We start from the raw sequence: 17983 nt of genomic DNA, 5'->3' as shown, positions 1-17983 counted from the left end.
ACTTAAAGATACAATCCATTGCTTTCTTTAAGACTTACATACAACAGCTATCAATTTTTAAAACTAAAGAGTTTTCAAGTTATTGAAATGCACATTTGTGAGGTCATCAACCTCTAGATGAAGAGAGATTTTCAAAGGAATGTAGTAGTGACCACTATTCTGCAAAGTTTTCTAGATCAGCCTAGTTTCTTTGTATGTGTACAACGTTACAAACATTAATTGTATACTTTCCTTTTGAACATAAATGCTCAGAATGAAAGGCTATTGTGTAATGTAAAAATATATCAGTGACTGTCTTGTATGCTTAAGCATTCATATGTTTGGATACATATGTGTTTGGAGAGTTGGCCTGTTTAGCAGCTAATTAGAACATGAGTGGTCTTCAGATGAGTTTCTCACCAGTGACACATTTTCCATGGAGAAGTTAGTTCTGAAATAGTCCCAGTTTGAGGTGATGATAAACTAGCTTGGGAGAAAGAGACACTACTGTAAACTGATGATGAGAATCTCTTCCATTGCGAGGTGTGCTGGCTCTATGGAGAAACTTTTCTGTTACTCAGTGACTTAGAACTTGTCTCTTTTTCAGTTTTGGCCTTTTACTTGTAACCTCTTTGCCTAGTCATACCATAGTTCTGGGTCATAAGATGTGGCATATACTAGGCAGAGCTGTTCTCTTGTCTGATTTGTCTCATGACTTTCTCTTTGCTTTTCCAGGACTGCCTGATGTGTAAACATGAAGAACCACACTTGGGTGACAGAATTTATCCTGCTGGGAATTCCTAATAGTTCGGGGCTGGAGACCATGCTCTTTGTCCTCTTCTTTGTCTTCTACCTCTTTACCTTGCTGGGGAACCTACTCATCTTCCTCACAGTTCTGGCTTCTCCCCAGCTCCACACACCCATGTACTTCTTCCTGGGAAACCTGTCTGTCTTCGACATCTTCTTCCCCTCTGTGAGTTCTCCCAAAATGATGCTCTATCTCCTGGGGCAAAGCCGGACTATCTCTTACCAGGGCTGTGCCTCCCAACTCTTCTTCTACCATTGCTTAGGCTGTACCGAGTGCTTTTTGTACACAGTGATGGCCTATGACCGCTTTGCAGCCATCTGTCACCCCTTGCGTTACACGGTCATCATGAGCCCTCGCGTGTGTGCTGTCCTGACTGTGAGCACATGGTTGGGGGGCTGTCTGCATGGAAGCGTACTCACCTTTCTTGTCTTCACACTGCCTTACTGTGGCCCCAATGAGGTGGACAATTTCTTCTGTGACATCCCTGTAGTGCTGCCGCTGGCCTGTGCAGACACTACACTGGCCCAGACTGTGAGTTTCACCCAAGTGGATATTGCGACTCTGTTGTGCTTTTTCCTCATCCTTACTTCCTATGTGCGCATCATCTTTTCCATCTTGAGAATCAGCTCAGCCGAGGGCCAGCGCAGGGCCTTCTCCACCTGCAGTGCCCACCTGATCTCCATCCTGTTTTTCTATGGGCCTGTGATGCTCATCTATCTCAGGCCCACCTCCAGCCCCTGGCTGGATTCGGTGATTCAGGTGTTAAATAATATAGTCACTCCTTCCCTGAATCCTTTGATTTACACTTTGAGAAACAAAGAAGTGAAATTGGCCCTGAGGAAGGTGTTAACTCAAGTGGTCCACATTTCTAGGGTGTAAGTCTAGGGGGATTCTTTGGAGGAGTACTTCAGATCTATTACTCTTACAACAGGATTGTTTCCAGATAGAGAATTGGGAAGAGTTATTGGTCAGACCTTTCTTGAGAATCAGAAAAATCTCACTGTAGACAACGGCTGGCTAAGGATGGGCTAAGCCAATGATTGATCCTTTCAAGAAAGTGTCTTAGATTAACTCAGAATTTTCCATTGATAGTTTGCCAAAATAATGTATTTTTCTTTTATGAATCACATTATCTTTACTTGTTACAATTCTGTTTTGATCAGTTACCATGATGGAAGATTTCCACTCTCCCTCCCTCTGTCCCTCTCTCCCTTTTCAAAATGTATACCATACTCTATTCTATTATAGTTTCCTTTCATCCATTCAATAAAACTAAAGTTTTATGGTTGACATTTAAGATATGAGATTTAAGAATAGGGTTGTATTGTTTGGTAAATTTAATTTTAAACTTAGATTATAGGTTAGTTGAACTTTTATTCTATTTGTCCATTACAAGTAATTCTACTTGGAGTCTTATTCCTTTGGCCATCAGAGAAGTTTCTTGTTGGACTTTTATATTATGTCTCAAATGAGAATCTGGTCATTTTTATAAAATGGGAGTGGATTCCTGTCATTTTTAGGGGTAAAGCTTTATGCATCAAATTTCTCTGTCCATTGTTTGTATAGTATGTTCTTAAAAATTAATTATATCTTTTATTAACTGAAATTGACCCAACAGCAACATTTGTTATATTTTAAAAATTTTAAGCTTTAAATCTTAACATTTAATTAAATGAATTTCAAGCCAGTTGCCAATTTGTTTAGTCATCCTCTCAAATACCTATATTAAGAGCTAGTATTGAAAATGTTCTTCCATGTATACTATGTCATGTGCACTTTATTTGTATTAACTAAATAACTCAAAGATTCTTAAGCGTTTGATACTGTGATCTTATATACTGTGATTCTTATATTCTTATATAGATGCAGATACTACAGACACTAGAGACAAAATAAAGATGCCTATCTCTAGAGCTAAACTCCTACTTATAAGAAGATCTGAAAAATGGTAAACTGTATATTAATTGCTAGCACTACAGCTTGATTTCTGGATATCATTAATTATTTTATTCTATACACTGTACCATATGAATGTCTTATCTCTTAGGTATGTACACTTACTCTTATCAGTCCTATATGACAAAACATAACATATATGGGGATGGAAATCAGGAAGTTCAATGAGTGCAGAATGGGAACATAGGGTTGACATTGGGTATAACTTGGGATGCTGATGGACTGATGACCTTCGATACCTGATTGATTCCTGATGGAAAAATAGAGTTTTCTAAATGATCTAAAAAGGAATTGGGGGGGGGGAGCAGCTTTCCACCTTCCACTTATGTACAATTGTCTGATTTTCTGAAAGTCTCTAAGAATATTCATGGATACAGGCCCACCCATTCTTCCCCTTATTCTAAAGTCCTTGGTTCTTTGACTTCTCTTAAGTGGTCATGTTACTCTTAAATTAAGCACTTAAGCACAGACTTGTTTACCCCACCCAAAGTCTTAGAGTTCAGATCCAGAATGAGCTCACCTGGGTGTCCTCTCTGGAGGTGGAGGAACTGCTGCTCGTCAAGGCTGCTTTTGTCTGAGGACATGGCCAGGCCAAACTGGAGGACCTGCTTTCCTGTGGCTCTCAACAAAGTCACTCTCTTCTCACTCATGTCTGCTGTGCATCCCATTTTCTGTGAGACTGATCTATCTCCAGCCTTTGAGGCATAGCAAAACGTCATACAAGCGCCATTCCAACCCTACACCCTGCACCAGAACATCTCCCCAATTCCTTAGTTCTGCAGAGTGATTCTCAGTCACTGTGGCATTTGGCCATGTGTTAATCTCCTGCTGTGTTTCCTTCATGAGGGATCCTTCTATATCTGCCTCTCTCCTCTGACAGACTTCACTAAGTATCATCCCCCTCAACATTTCAAGGCTCCATCATTGATCCTTATCTGCTTTGATTTCTTCTATTAGGATTATTCTGCTTGCTAAAGATATCCTTTGAAATATTTGTCTCCACATGGTTTGCTTTTCTTTATACTCATCCCTCGTTCTCCCTTTTGTGGTTGTTGTACTCACCAGGCTGCACATTTTCTAGATTGGCAGAAGCATTAAAGGAGTCTCTTCAAAGGGCAGGTCAAGCTTTCCAGCTCATAGAGCAATCACTCACCTGTAAGTTGATTGTTATTGATTTATTTTCTCCTAATTCTCATAACCATTCCATTAAGCTTTGTTGGAGCAAGCAATATGAAATAAATTTGGTATGTGTCTGACAAGAGGGCAGACAGTGTGTGTGTGTGTGTGTGTGTGTGTGTGTGTGTGTGTGTACATGGGAACATTGGTAGAGGGAAGGTCACACTGGTGGTTGGATTGGTGCTGATTGGAACATAGTATTCCTGAATCAACTCTATTCTGAATGACTTTGTAAGTCACGGTGCCTTAATAAAATAAATTAAAAGTACTTTAGTAGACTAGATTAAAAAGTGAATCGGGTTAATCTGATTAATTATCTCTTATTACTTGACTCCACTGCTTCTGCAGAGGACTCCACCAGTTTCTAAACCACACAGTAGAAAAATGGCCCAACTGAGAAAAAGCAATGGGGCATGGAGGGAGAGTGTTACAGATAATGTGGCAGCATATGGCAGTAAGAGTAGAATAGTGCACACCCAGTTATCATTTTAATATTTCTCAGTTTTCAAACAAGTGTGGCTTCAGGTTGTTTTGAAGTAAAACACTCCCGAATGATGTTAGATGAGCCCCATCTCAGCATGGTTACATAAAGTGCTTGAACAAGCCAGACCAGGGCACCAGGACAAGAAGAGCCCTTGGATACAGTAGGTAGTAAGAACAGAGGCCCTGATAACATTGGAAGGGTGCAATAACTGTTCCTTAAAAAGTTGGATGATGTAACATTGAGCAGATTTCAGAAGGGGATCATCATAACTGTATCAAAGTCTTAAAGAAGGAAAAAAACCCAATGGGAGTGAATAAAACCATGGTGATTGTTGCCAGGAGTTTTATTTATTAAAAAACTGGGAAAATCTCAAGTTTCTATTATCTGGCTAAAATATAGAAAATGTGACATTTTCAGAAACTGCTATGAAAACACCCTTCTTCCATCCTTCTGACCTCCCTAAGTAGTGCTTTGGGGCCTCAGGATCCCCTCCTGGCTTAACTCCGATTGTGCGGAGCACCATCAATGCTGTGCTGCTGTCATGAGTCCAACCTGGGACATGTGAGACCTGCACTCTATTTTGTTATTTCCTGGCCTCTCCCCCAAAAGAAAAGGATATTTTATTTTTCACACGCTATAGAATAAACTTCAGTGTTTTACTTAATGAAAAGTCAGAGTCAGAAAAAGGCTGTGCATTGTATCATTCCCATCTATACAAAATGCAGTAAAAAAGACAAGTTATTAATTTGATACTTAGTAGGAGTCTCTGGAGACTTTATTTTTATTTGAATGCAGGATTTAACTATAAAAAAAATCCAACCAATCAAGGCTGACCCACTTAGCTGCAGACAATGGTGAATATAGTGTTTCATTTCTCCCCATCAATTTTTACTTTGACATTTTATTTATGTACAAGACACATCTTCACAACTTCCTGTGCCAACCACATATGCTGCCCACACACAAACACAGAAAGTCTTTTGGAAATGTAAATGCGTAGTGGAATGAATTTAACCTGGCAAGGTGCTGAATTTCTGCAGCTGATATGAATGTGATAGGAAGTTTTGAAGTAATAATTTAAATCATTATACTATTTAGGGATATTATGCTGTTACTTTAGTGATACAAGATTTTTGCCAAGGTCAGTTCTGGAAAGATAGAATGAAATGCTATACTAACATAGAAGCAGATTATGATTTATGATTTCTCTCTGTCTCTGTTTCTCTCTCTTCTCTCACTCTTTCTGTTGCCATCTCTCCCTTTCTTCTTAACACCTTGAATTAATCCTTATTATTATTATTATTAATTTCTTATATGCAATACTTTTATGATGATTGATTTAATCTCTTCATTTTGAAAACATAGCTAAAACATAGCTAAAGAACAAGAGTAAAAGTTATCTGAATTGACCCACTATCTTTATTTCATTTTTAAGAACTGAGCATAAATTGTAAATGCAGACAGACTGAGTTAGATCTAAGCTCAGGGACTGACCTGCAGAAAATTTTGGTAATTAACTGAAATTTGGTGTGGGGGGTACTTGTTTATTGAAATGCTGTACTAGATTTTCATGATTCTGTGCACAGGAACCTGATTATTCTCTGTGTTCTTCTCTTTCATGTGGTAATTTTTAATGTTTTATCTTTAAAAATAAAGTAACTTCTACCTCGTGCTATTGGTATGAGGATGAAATTGGTGCAAACATTTTATTGAAATCAATGAACAATTGAAGGAGCATTTAGCTTTCTGCTGAAGCCTGGAATTTTAAGCAAGCAGCGAGCACAACTTCTGAATTATGAAATTAAGGTTTGTTCTGAATTCGTTGGCAGGAGGGACAATGTGTATTTGAATATGGCAGAATTGCTTAAACTTGATTATGGCTATCAAGTTTTTAATCTTCTGTATGAAGTGAGGGCTTGATCCTGACAATCTTATTAGCTCTGTGTGTGTTTCACTGGTTTGCCAGGGTGATGGGTCATCACTGAGTCTACCTGTGGCCACTCATTTGGTCTACCCATGGCCAGTCACATGGTTTACCTATGGCCACTCATTTGGTCTACCCATGTCTCTTACCTGGTCTACCCATGGCCAGTCTGGCCTGAGAGCATGGCTTCTCTCTTTCTTTCTTTCTTTCTTTCTTTCTTTCTTTCTTTCTTTCTTTCTTTCTTTCTTTCTTTCTTTCTTTCTTTCTTTCTTTCTTTCTTTCTTTCTTTCTTTCTTTCTTTCTTTCTTTCTTTCTTTCTTTCTTTCTTTCTTTCTTTCTTTCTTTCTTTCTTTCTTTCTTTCTTTCTTTCTTTCTTTCTTTCTTTCTTTCTTTCTTTCTTTCTTTCTTTCTTTCTTTCTTTCTTTCTTTCTTTCTTTCTTTCTTTCCTTTCTCTCTCTCTCTTTCTTTCTTTCTTTCTTTCTTTCTTTCTTTCTCTCTCTCTCTCTCTTTCTTTCTTTCTTTCTTTCTTTCTTTCTTTCTTTCTTTCTTTCTTTCTTTCTTTCTTTCTTTCTTTCTTTCTTTCTTTCTTTCTTTCTTTCTTTCTTTCTTTCTTTCTTTCTTCTTTCTTTCTTTCTTTCTTTCTTTCTTCTTTCTTTCTTTCTTTTTATTTTGAGCAAAGTGGATTATAAATCTTTCACAGTAATATTTTAGATACATAGTGACATTGAATCATCAGCATTCCCACCACTAATGTTGTCCTTCCTTCACCCCTGTTCCCAGCATGCATCCTATATTCTCCTCTCTTACCCGCCCCCCCCAGCTGCTAGTATAAGTGGTCCCCTCTGTGTCTAGTATGTTGTAAATTGGGTATTGATTCTGTTGTCTTTGGCTTTGGCTTTGGTGTTTAAGACTGATCTTTTTTTTTATTTCTACTTAATGTTCATATGAATGTTTGGTCTTGGTACTCTCCATTAGTTCCTCCTCCATTTGTGAGGCAGAACAAGATGGTTCAATTTGTGCGTTTCTGTTTGAAGGGAAGGAAGAAAAAATAGTAAAAGAAAATGGGGCAAAAATCAAACAAGCAAAAAATGGGAGAAGTCCTTCTAGAGGCTATATCTATCAATTTAAGAGAAGAAAGAGAAAAAAGAAGAAAACCATAACAATACAAAAAATAAAATCAAACAAAAAACTCGAAAAGCACCACAGCAATATAGACAAAAGCCACACAATAACCACAATCCTGAAATAAAAACAAAACAAAGCCCCCCCAAAAAACAAGCAACAACAATAACAAAACTAAAAAAAAATAATTTGTTCTTCTCTCTCTTTTTTTTTTTTTTTTTGCATAGGCACAGTAAATATTGGGGAGATTAGAAAGGGAATTCTCTTGGCCTACAAGATACAGGGTTTCTCCTCCCTCAAATTATACTGTAATGGGAATAACTACAGGCTTTGTACATGCTCTTTTACTCTCCCCTAGGTCCTTTTGTGGGAGCACAGCACTTTCAAACTTGACTCTTCAAATAGAAATTGAATCCAGGCGTAGTAATTAAAATATACTACCTAACGTTAGTGGGGGGCTTAATAAAGAAGAGGTGTTAGAAAATGAATGTATAGTAGGCCTTTGGGAAGAAATAAGGCAGAGTGAGAAAGCTAGTTTAAAAACAAATGCATGTTGTGTGTGTGAGTGTGTGTGTTGTGTTTACAACCAAATGATGTTATGTCCCTTACTGAAGCAGATTCTGTCCAAATCTGCAGCTTTTTTTTTTTCAAATACAGGTTTCCTAAGTCCAGAATCCCGGAATAGGTTTTAAATATCAGAACCCACTATCCACATTAGAAGAACAGCTTGTCATAGAATTAATCAAAAAGGCTTAAAAATAGACTTTTCCTAAGGCCATAGTTCTACCCCAAGGCCATCTCTTATTCAGTTAGATGCAGAGGAGAGGAAGGAAAGAGAAGAGAAGAGACTTGGAGTTAATTGCTTCCAGGCACTGCTGACTTTCAGTCAAGGCCCCTGAGGGGATGAAGCCCTGATAGGAAGTCAAGACTAGATCCCTTGAGGGAATGTTGCTGCTCTTTAGGAAGACACCAGACTCATTGTTGGGTTGAAATTTTCCATCTTGTGTCTGACAGACAGAGGAGTGTTTTGTTTTTCTGTCTTCAGAACCAAATACTCCTATCCCACAACTCAAGGCAAAGGACTCTGAGGCCTTGATGGGGGTTAGGGAGATGTGGGGCTGAATTTTCAGTCCCAGCCTTATTTCCCATTTGAGGTCTATATGTATCTGGTCTCCACAGCAGTATCTTCTAGAAGGTTTCTTGTACCAGAGAGTGGTGGGATGAGGGTGGGGATGGACTCTACTTGGGTTTGAGCTCTGCTGGTTTTATTAGCTTCATGGTATTTTCTTGTCCTACATTACTGTATTACCTCAGCAGCAGTCTAGCATGGGCTGTAAAAGGGGTCTGCCCTTTTAAGAAAGACCTTAATCAACAGTCACTGGTTGGCTGGAGCTATAAAGATGCCCCCCTCCCCCAGTGAGTTGTGAGTTGGGGGTGGAGTTGGGGGTGGCAGTTTGAAGAGTGTGAAGCAGTTTGGAGGAGTTTCTATTCCTGGCTACAGCTTCTCTCCCTGATGTCGACAGACCTTCAGCTGTATCTTTTTTATCCTTTACTTTGTATACCTGTTCCTTTTACCTGGCTCTCAACCTGACTTTATCCTGGTCCCAAACCCAGCTCTCTCTCCCTCTTCTAGCCTAAGGGTTTGTCATAAGGCCCCTGGCTTCTGTACTAAAAAAGGCTTGAAATATCTTGTCAGAGTCTTGCCTGCTCTGCCTCTGTGATCAGGGCTTACTCTTGCCTTAGGGATCCCTAGGGACCATACTTAGTGCCAGGAATGGAACCTGGATCAGTTACGTCTAAGTTCCCTGCCTGCTGCTATATTGCTCTGACCCCAAATGCTTTATTTGTTGACCGTTGTCAACTTAGGTATCCAGAGTTGCAAAAAAAATTTCTCTGGCAAAAGGTGTTCTGAGTTGAAAAGTTTAAGAATTCCTGCATTAGAGCGTTAATCCTCTAACAAAAAACCAAAAAAAATTTTTTTTATACTTTATACACAGATACAGAGAAAACGGAATTTTCCAGAGTTATTCCCAGTCACACTCAATTAGCTTTTGTCATTTGAACTCAGATAAAAGCAATAGTAAAGTTCATTCTGTTTGGCTATTAGTATCATTGGTTTTTCAGGAACCATGTGAAGGTGACTCACTTTCTTGTTTGCGTGAGGAGCAGAACTGGTAGCAGTTCCTTACAATAGAGATGACTATTGGAGCCCCAGAAGCATCAATTTATTGAGAACAATTGTGTCAGCGTGGCACTTCTTGATTTCCAGGATCCCTTAGGACAGAAGATGAGAAATCACACTTGGATCACTGAATTCCTCTTCCATTGGATACCCCAACCTGGAAACGGTGTTCTTTGTCCTGTTTCTGCCTCTATGTGCTTACTCTTCTGGCAACCTGCTCCTCTTCCTGGCCATCCCTCACATCCCCACAGCTCTGCACACCCTTGTACTTCTTCCTGGCACCTCGTCCATCTGCTCATCTTCCTCCTGTGAGTTCCCCCCAAATGACAGCTGGTGGCCTCCAGACCGACCCAACCAGTTCGTTCCAGAACGGCACTGATTGCTTCCCTGTACAGGGTCATGGCTTATACTTCTTTGCAGCCAGCTCTCTCACCCATGTGCTACAAGGTCCACATGAGCCCTCCAGTGTGCATGTGGCTGGGACCTGCAGTCACACAGCCATGCTCACCTGCCTCATTTTCATGTCACCCTAATGTGGCCCCAATGCAGTGGATAACTTCTGTGACATCCCAGTGATGCTGCCCTTGGACTGTGTCGACATGATTCTGGCCCAGTGTTGGGGGTGTCATAAGGCCCCTGGCTAAGCTTCACCAATGGGGTTGTCATGGAATTGGTGTATTTTCTTCTGATCCTCGCACACACAATGTATACATTGTACTCTCGATCCTGAGAATCAGCTTGGCAGAGAGCTGGCACCACACCTTCTCCATGAGCAGTGCTCATCTGATGCTTCTTCATCCTGCTCTTCTATGGCTCCTGGGAGCAAGAATTCAAGAAATTGTGGAAGGAATTACCCTTCTCCAGAACTTTGTTGATTAAAACCGAACATTGGTTAAATGTGGTTCACTTGTTACCATGACATTCTGTACAGATAAAAGATATTTAATTAGCATTTTTATTTTTATGGGAACAAGAACTTTAATTAAGATCACACATTTTAATAGCAGACTATATTATAGCTTCTGGAGATATATTTCATATACACTACAGTTCACTTACTTAAGTGTATATTTAAATTATTTATAGCATTATAAATTGTGTATTCATCACCCATGCTTAATCCTAGAATGAATATTCTGATGGGCATTACCCATCAGATAAAGGGCTAATATCTAAGATATACAAGGTACTGACAGAACTTGACAAGAGAAAAAAATCTAACCCCATTAAAAATGGGGAAAAATGATCAACACTTCCTCAAAGAAGAAATATAAATGGCCAAAAAGCACATAAAAAATGTTCCACATTACTAATCAAAAGGGAGATTCAAAGCAAAACAATGAGGTACCATCTCAAGCCATAGAGACTGGCCACATCACAAAGAATAAGAACAATCGGTGTTGGTGGGGATGTGGGAGAAGGGAACTCTTATTCACTACTGTTGAGAATGCCTTCTGGTCAAGTGTTTATGGAAAACAATATGGAGATTCCTCAAAAAACTGGAAATTGAGCTCCCCTATGATCCAGCTATTCCACGCCTAGGGATATACCCTAGGAGCACAAAAACACAACACAAAAATCCAGGGCCGGAGACATAGCATAGAGGTAGGATGTTTGCCTTGTGTGCAGAAGGACAGTGGTTCAAACCCCAGCATCCTATATGGTCCCCAGAGCCTGCCAGGAGCAATTTCTGAGCATAGGGCCAGGAGTAACCCCTGAGCACTGCCAGGTTTGACTCCCTCCCAACTCCCCCCCAAATAAATCCCTTCCTCAGACCAATATTCATGGCAGTGCTATTTACAATAGTCAGAATCTGGAAACAACCCAGATGCTTGACAACAGATGAGTGGCTAAAGAAACTCGTACATATACACAATGGAATACTTTGTAGCTGTCAGGAGAGATAAAGTCACGAAATTTTCCTACACAGGGATGGACATGCTGAGTGAAAATATGCCCTGAGGGAGAGAGTTAGGACACAGAGAATCTCACTCATCTGTGGGATTTAAGAAATATAAAAATACAGTATTGTGAATGAATGAAGGAAAGCAGAAAGCCTGTCTCGAGTACAGGTAAGGGGGGGTGGGAAGAAAGGGAGTAGGGATTGAGACATTGGTGATGGGGATGTTGCAACTGGTGAAGGAGGGTGTTCTTTGCATGACTGAAACCCAACCACAATCATATTTGTAATCAAGGTGTTTAATAAAGAATATTAATAAAAAAGAAATATAAAAATACATTATTGAATAAATACCCAGAAACAATAGGAATGAGGGCTGGAAAGACCAGTCCCACGATATAAAGCTTACCACAGGAGTAGTTAGTGCGTTAGAGAAATAACTACATTTAAAACTATCATGACAATGGTAATGACTGAGGGAAATAGAATATGTGTCTCGAATACAGGCAGGGGGTAGGAGAGGAGGGAGATGGGGGGGGGGCTTTGGTGGGAGGAATGTTGCACAGGTGAAGGGGGTGTTCTTTTTAATAACTTGAACCAAACTACAAAAATGTTTAAAATAATGGTGCTTAAACAAATATATTATTTAAAAAAATAGAGTGTATATTCATCACTCAAAAAAAAAAAAAAATCCCTTTTGTAGTCCCTGTTCGTTTCCTTTCTCTTCAGTCCTGCCCTTGAGTAGGGTTTGGGTCAAAGGAGAAATGCCCCATAGAGGCCAGCAGATGGCACTCTTGGGGCATCTATGAACCAGGACTACGTCAGCAGTGATTTTAAACTACTGTTGCTCTGGTGAAGGGGGGTGTTTTGTTTATGACTGAAACCCAACTACAATCATGCTTGTAATTATGGTGCTTAAATAAAGATTTTATAATTAAAATAAAAGATCCAGGAAGGGAAACAAAAGACTGAAGAATGTTTGAAATGATGCAGTTAGATCTGTGTTAGGAGGTCCGCGAAGTTCAAGATTGTCTGATCACACTTCTTTCTGAGTGTGAGTCATTTGCTAGAGAAATTTCTTCAAATTGCTGTTGTTTTCTCCTGGGGCTGTTGTACGTGATTATCTCTGTGTGCCTTAGAGGTGATCTAGAGAAGAGGAGGGCTCCCCGGGGAATTGGCTTGGCACCAGTCTGACCCTGGTCCTCAGAGGCAGAGGAACCCAGAAAAAGATTTTTTGAACAGGAGCCATGAGTAACACTTTGAGCACTGCTAAGTGTTGTTTAACCTCCCAAAGTTTAAGGAAAAAATAAAGAAAGAAGCTCAGGGATACTGGGAATTTATTTTATTGTGAAATCATGACTTAGTTTAGTCTCAGCAAAAGGAAGTGGGGAAGGAATTTGTTTGTCTCCAGTGATGGCGGGATATTATTGCCACAATGTGAATGCTGCTGCTTGGATGGGAAAGGCAAGAGGTGGCTTGTGTAGTCATTTAATTCTCCAAGAGAACATGGCTCGTCACTCTGCACTCTCAACACTCACTCTTGTTTTGTCTTGTGATTTTCCCATAACCCACTCCTTACTTTCTGAGTTTTGCTTTTAGAAAAACACCATTCAGATGTGTAGATGTGTGTAGATGATGTCTTTCCCTCTGTCCTCTAAACCCTAAGAGGCCAAGAAGATCGGAAACAGTTGCTTTCTCTTCTATTTAATCTGTGGTTGCAAATGAAAACAGTTTCTCTTTCTCATTTATTATTTGCGAATTTTTTTTCTGTTGTTCTTTTAATTTCCGGTATGCTAATATTTTAAGATTCTCTTTGTGCTAACTGATTACAAATATTAAAAAAGTTTTTTGCCTCTTCATTACTAGTCAAAAGAATCTCAACAAAGTGAAAGGGAGGATGGTTTTCTTCATTTTGTGTTGTCAAGCCCTTTGATAAAGTAATACATAAATGTTCACACATCTCTGATCTTAGGAAAATGTGTAGGGTGAGGATTTGAAAGGAACTTCACAGGTGTGTGTGTTTGCTCAAATTGTCCTCACTACCATCCAGCACTGCTAGGAAGGCCCTGGTGGTCTCATAATCTTCAACACAGGACCCGAACAGAAAATATATTGCATAGTACCTTCATTTCTGATTATAATCAGACCACTCTAAGTGTTACTTTAATTATGAACACTTTAGGACACTCGCCTGTACTGGAGAAATTATTCCATGTCCTGTAAAAATGACCTTTTTATTCCTAAATTATTTGAGATTTAAATGGGTTACTTTTTTTTGATAACTTATTGCTTGAGTTTTTGTAATTAAATATAATTCTGTTTTTTTTTCTTCCCTGAAAAATTCTTACTACTCGATAGGATAGTTTTTCTTTTATTTGTTCAGGAACAATATACCCTATAATCCTATTTGCTTCTTATTTAAATAGAGGATTTGCAATATTTGTCTCTCCTTCATTACCATAAGCAACAATGGTTGGCAATCAAATTCCATATATATATTTTTTACTTTTGGAAGAAAATCTGCAAAGGCGAGCAGAGAGGTCTGGGAAGAGAGGACAGAGTTAGGTGCTTGACTGGTACGTACCCACCTTGCTTTGATCCTCATCAACATGTGATGCCCTGAGTATTGCCAGGCAGAGTCCCAGGGTCAACACTCACCCAGCTCCTCTGCCTGCAGCCCTGGCACCAAAGAGCCTGGTATAACATCATGCCTTTAGGGCTAAGCAATGACTTGACACCTCTGTTGTCTAAGAACCACCTGAACTACTTTTGGGAGCTCCTGAGCATCATCTAGAAGACTCCCCAGAACAAAATTAAATTAAATTAAAGAGAGAGAAAAGACTCCTTCGTAGCTTTCCTCCAATCTGAAAAGCACTTTCTGCAAGAAAAGAGCAAGAAGTAGACTCTAGAGGGCAGCAGTGAGCGGTGGCCTTCTGGGGTCTAGATTTGGAAACCATAGCAACCGGGCCCATCGCCCAGTCTGGAGCTAATCTGCTGTGTGTTTCCAGGAGATAAGCTGAACCTGCCCACATATCAGTTGACCATTCACCCCATGACAAGATAACTCACTTCCCATCTCCCATCACTTATCTCTGAGGACTTTTAGTGCCTTTTACATTAAGTCGAGGACAGTTTCTATTGCTTCTTTTGTTTAATAATTTTTGCTACTATAATTAAGTGGGTTTTGTGTGTGTGTGTGTGTGTGTGTGTGTGTGTGTGTGTGTGATTTGCTACCGTTGATGTGAAAACTGTCATTATTATAATTTTTTTCACTTCATTTTTTACCCTTTTTCACCCTTTCTTGAGCTGAAACAAACTCATTCTGGTGGAAAAGAAACCTCTGCTTACAATTTTTTGAATGTGTGATAAGAATAAAAAAATAGCGAGGGCCCTTCTTATCTTAAATGTCCCTCTCTGTATCTTGGTTCAGGTGTGGACCCCACACTCCTTCCTCTTCTTCTTGGGGGAACCTTATCGAATTCTCTTTCTGGAAGTGTTCCACTATGCTGCTTGTCCTTCCTGACATTTCAGCCGTGGAAGCCTTTGCAAAGACTGGGCTGTGACCCAGAGTAGAGGCTCTGTGATCTCCCCCACTGGGTAGGGCTGGATGATGTCTGGTAAATTCAGTCATGGCACCCCGTGGATTCCACACTAGCTTACCTGGCTTTTCCAGACCAAGACCTCCTGTATGCCCAGTTAATCCATTGGTGAGAGACTGTCTGCTGAGTAGAAAGGCCCCAGGAAGCATTAGCATAGAGTTGAAGTAGAAGTTGATAGACAGAGCCAAAGTCAACAGTGAATGGTGGGCCAATGTTAACAGCAAATGGAAGGTCCTTCCTGGCAGTGCCACTGTCCACAGGGGAAGGCCTGGACATTTTCTCATTCTTGCCTTTGCAAAAACTCTAGAAATGTCCTGTGCCAGAGAGGGTAGCTCCCATGACAGTAGAATAGACGAATAAGAAGCAAGTCATGACCCAAATATGACTCTCTGCCGCTTGCCTGGTGTAAAGCACAACTTGATATGGACTTGGAGAGTCTTTGCCATATTCTTAGGTTGGAAAGAATCTTTGTGGAATTTTTGTGGGGGTGCAATGTGTGGAGATGAAGCACCTGGGCATACCCTTAAATGGTGAGCTACATCCTGGACTCCCATGCAAGAGGAATTTGAAACAGATGCATTGAACCCTATTCCATCAATCCATCAGTTGGCCTAAAAAATGAATGGCACACTTGTACTATGTGTGGTAGCTGAACAACCCAATGATCCAGTCATGCATGAGTGATGATTGTTGAGGGAAACTAAGCAGTAACCTTTTTGTTCAATTTCATCTTACAGACCCAAGAACTTATGATAAATACTCCCAACCGAGTGTCAAAAATTTAAAAATTTAAATTTAAATTTAAAAATTTAAATCACGAATGAAGCTGGATTAGAAATGTCTGGAAAGATGCATTTTTCAGCCTCCTGAGTTGACCCGAGCCTTCTGGTGGGGAAAGTGGGACAGAATCAGCCAGCTTGTTGCCAGGTAATATGGGGATCTGCCTAGAGTCCATCCTCTGCACTCTCTTAGAATCGAGTTAATTTGCGCATCATGGCCATGCCACACTTTGATCCCCATTGCAAAAATCTAACTCATATTTCATTGAACTCTATGTCTGGCCACATTTTTCACCAGAAGCCGCTATATAGCGATTACCCACAATGATGCAAAGATATACTCACATCAGATAGTGCCAGTGAAATTAAAATGCCTATGCATAGATTCTGAACACAGCATTTTTTATGGGGATTTCAGAAAGAAACTAGGCAAATAAAAATATATTTGCATATTGTATAGTAAATCCTAAGTATCAAAAGAACCCACACTTCCTCCTGCTGTTGCATATTCATTTTATTTTAAGGTCGAGGCAGCCGGTGAGTTTCATGGTTCCTTCAGTTTTGCCTCATTTCAGGGCTGTTGGTGACATGTTTTAGATGCTTTGGTTCTATGAAATTGCAGTGTTCTAATTTGGAGACTTTTAAACTTATTTCTACTTTTCTCAAGAGGCATTATATTATCTTTACAAAACCAGGTCTGTCCCTAAAATATTATAAATTAAAGTAAATTCCTGGCTATATAATCACCCCTTATTCCAAAAAAACCTTACTAGGTGCAGAATAGAATTTCAACCCAACTGCTGGAGTAGAATTTCAGCTCGACCTTTTGCGAAAAACCTATTGCTTTTGGGCAGGAGATCAGTGGAAGAAAAGTGCATTGGAGATGTCTGATGAGAAGGCAGTAGGCAGGCTGCTGCTTTACAGAAAAGCCCTTTATGTGACTTACAGGGAAACCTCACAAACAGCCACTGGATAAAACACAAAAGGAAGGAGAATACAAGATTAGGAAAAGAATGAGAATATATTAGTAATAAAAGGCATAGTTTCTACAAGTAGAATTTGCAAGTCATTTTCCTTGGCATTATGGAATAAAGAGATTAGGAGAATCAAGAAATTACATACATATTTCATTATAAGGGGAAATATATTATTTTTATGGAGAGAAAAGATCGCTATTAACTCAATTTAAATGTAAATTCTACAAATGTGTAACAGATAAAGGTAGATTAATGCTCTGATTTTTAACATAATGCTTAACACCTAAACTAGATTTTTTTTTATTTTGGGGATACTCCAGCTGCACTTAGGGTTTACTGCTGGCTCTGTGTTTAGGGCTTAGTTGACAATAGGGGATGATGGGGATTAAAAGTGGGGCAGCTACATGCAGATTAAATACCTTGCCTGCTGTACTCTCTCTCCAGCCCCTCAACTCATCTTTAAAGATTAGTCTCGAATTATTTTTTACAAAGCAAAGGTGGATTCTTTTAGGGGTAAATGAAAAAATAACTCAATTTTTTGACTTCTAAGGTCTGCAAGAAAAGTTTTTAGATACCAAAGGAAGATAGTATTAATCTGAATTAAACTTGAAATATTTTCCCATTATTCCTTTTAGATATATATCAATGCATTTTTTTTTTTGTTTTGTTTTTGGGTCGCACCCGGCAGTGCTCAGGGGTTACTCCTGGCTCTACGCTCAGAAATTGCCCCTGGCAGGCTCAGGGGACTATATGGGATGCCAGGATTCTACGCCATCCTTCTACATGCAAGGCAAACGCCTTACTTCATGCTATCTCTCCGGCCCTATATTAATGCATTTTTTAACTGAGATTTTGAGAGTATTCTCATAAGTCAAAAATATAATGAATCAGCTACCATATAGGAGAAAAAGACATTTTTTAAACATAAAAATTATTGCATCTGTTATGTAATTCAGATATGTTTATTATGGCATAGGGAAATAGACAGTTTAAAACTAATTTATGTATAGATTAACTCAGAGTTTCATTTAATTTAATCAGGCTTTGGGAGCTGGGGATGAGAATGTGTCCTAAGGAACAGAATCCAGCAATGATGT

General features: G+C 39.5%; 1 protein-coding gene across 1 annotated transcript; it reads left to right on the top strand.

Annotated features, from left to right (window-relative positions):
• Positions 1–712: 712 nt before the first annotated feature.
• On the top strand, positions 713–1666 carry LOC126015796 (olfactory receptor 958-like). Its single transcript, XM_049778377.1, has one exon. The coding sequence runs from the start codon at positions 734–736 to the stop codon at positions 1664–1666; it is 933 nt and encodes a 310-aa protein (XP_049634334.1). The 5' UTR covers positions 713–733.
• The last annotated feature ends 16317 nt before the right edge of the window (positions 1667–17983 follow it).

Source organism: Suncus etruscus, chromosome 8, assembly GCF_024139225.1.
Source record: "Suncus etruscus isolate mSunEtr1 chromosome 8, mSunEtr1.pri.cur, whole genome shotgun sequence".
NCBI lineage: Eukaryota > Metazoa > Chordata > Mammalia > Eulipotyphla > Soricidae > Suncus > Suncus etruscus.
Note: the sequence above shows the minus strand (reverse complement) of the source record. Positions and strands in the feature narration are given on the sequence as shown.

Bases quoted from the DNA above. Each gene is read 5' to 3' on its own strand.
- LOC126015796 (XM_049778377.1), top strand. From the start codon at position 734: ATGAAGAACCACACTTGGGTGACAGAATTTATCCTGCTGGGAATTCCT.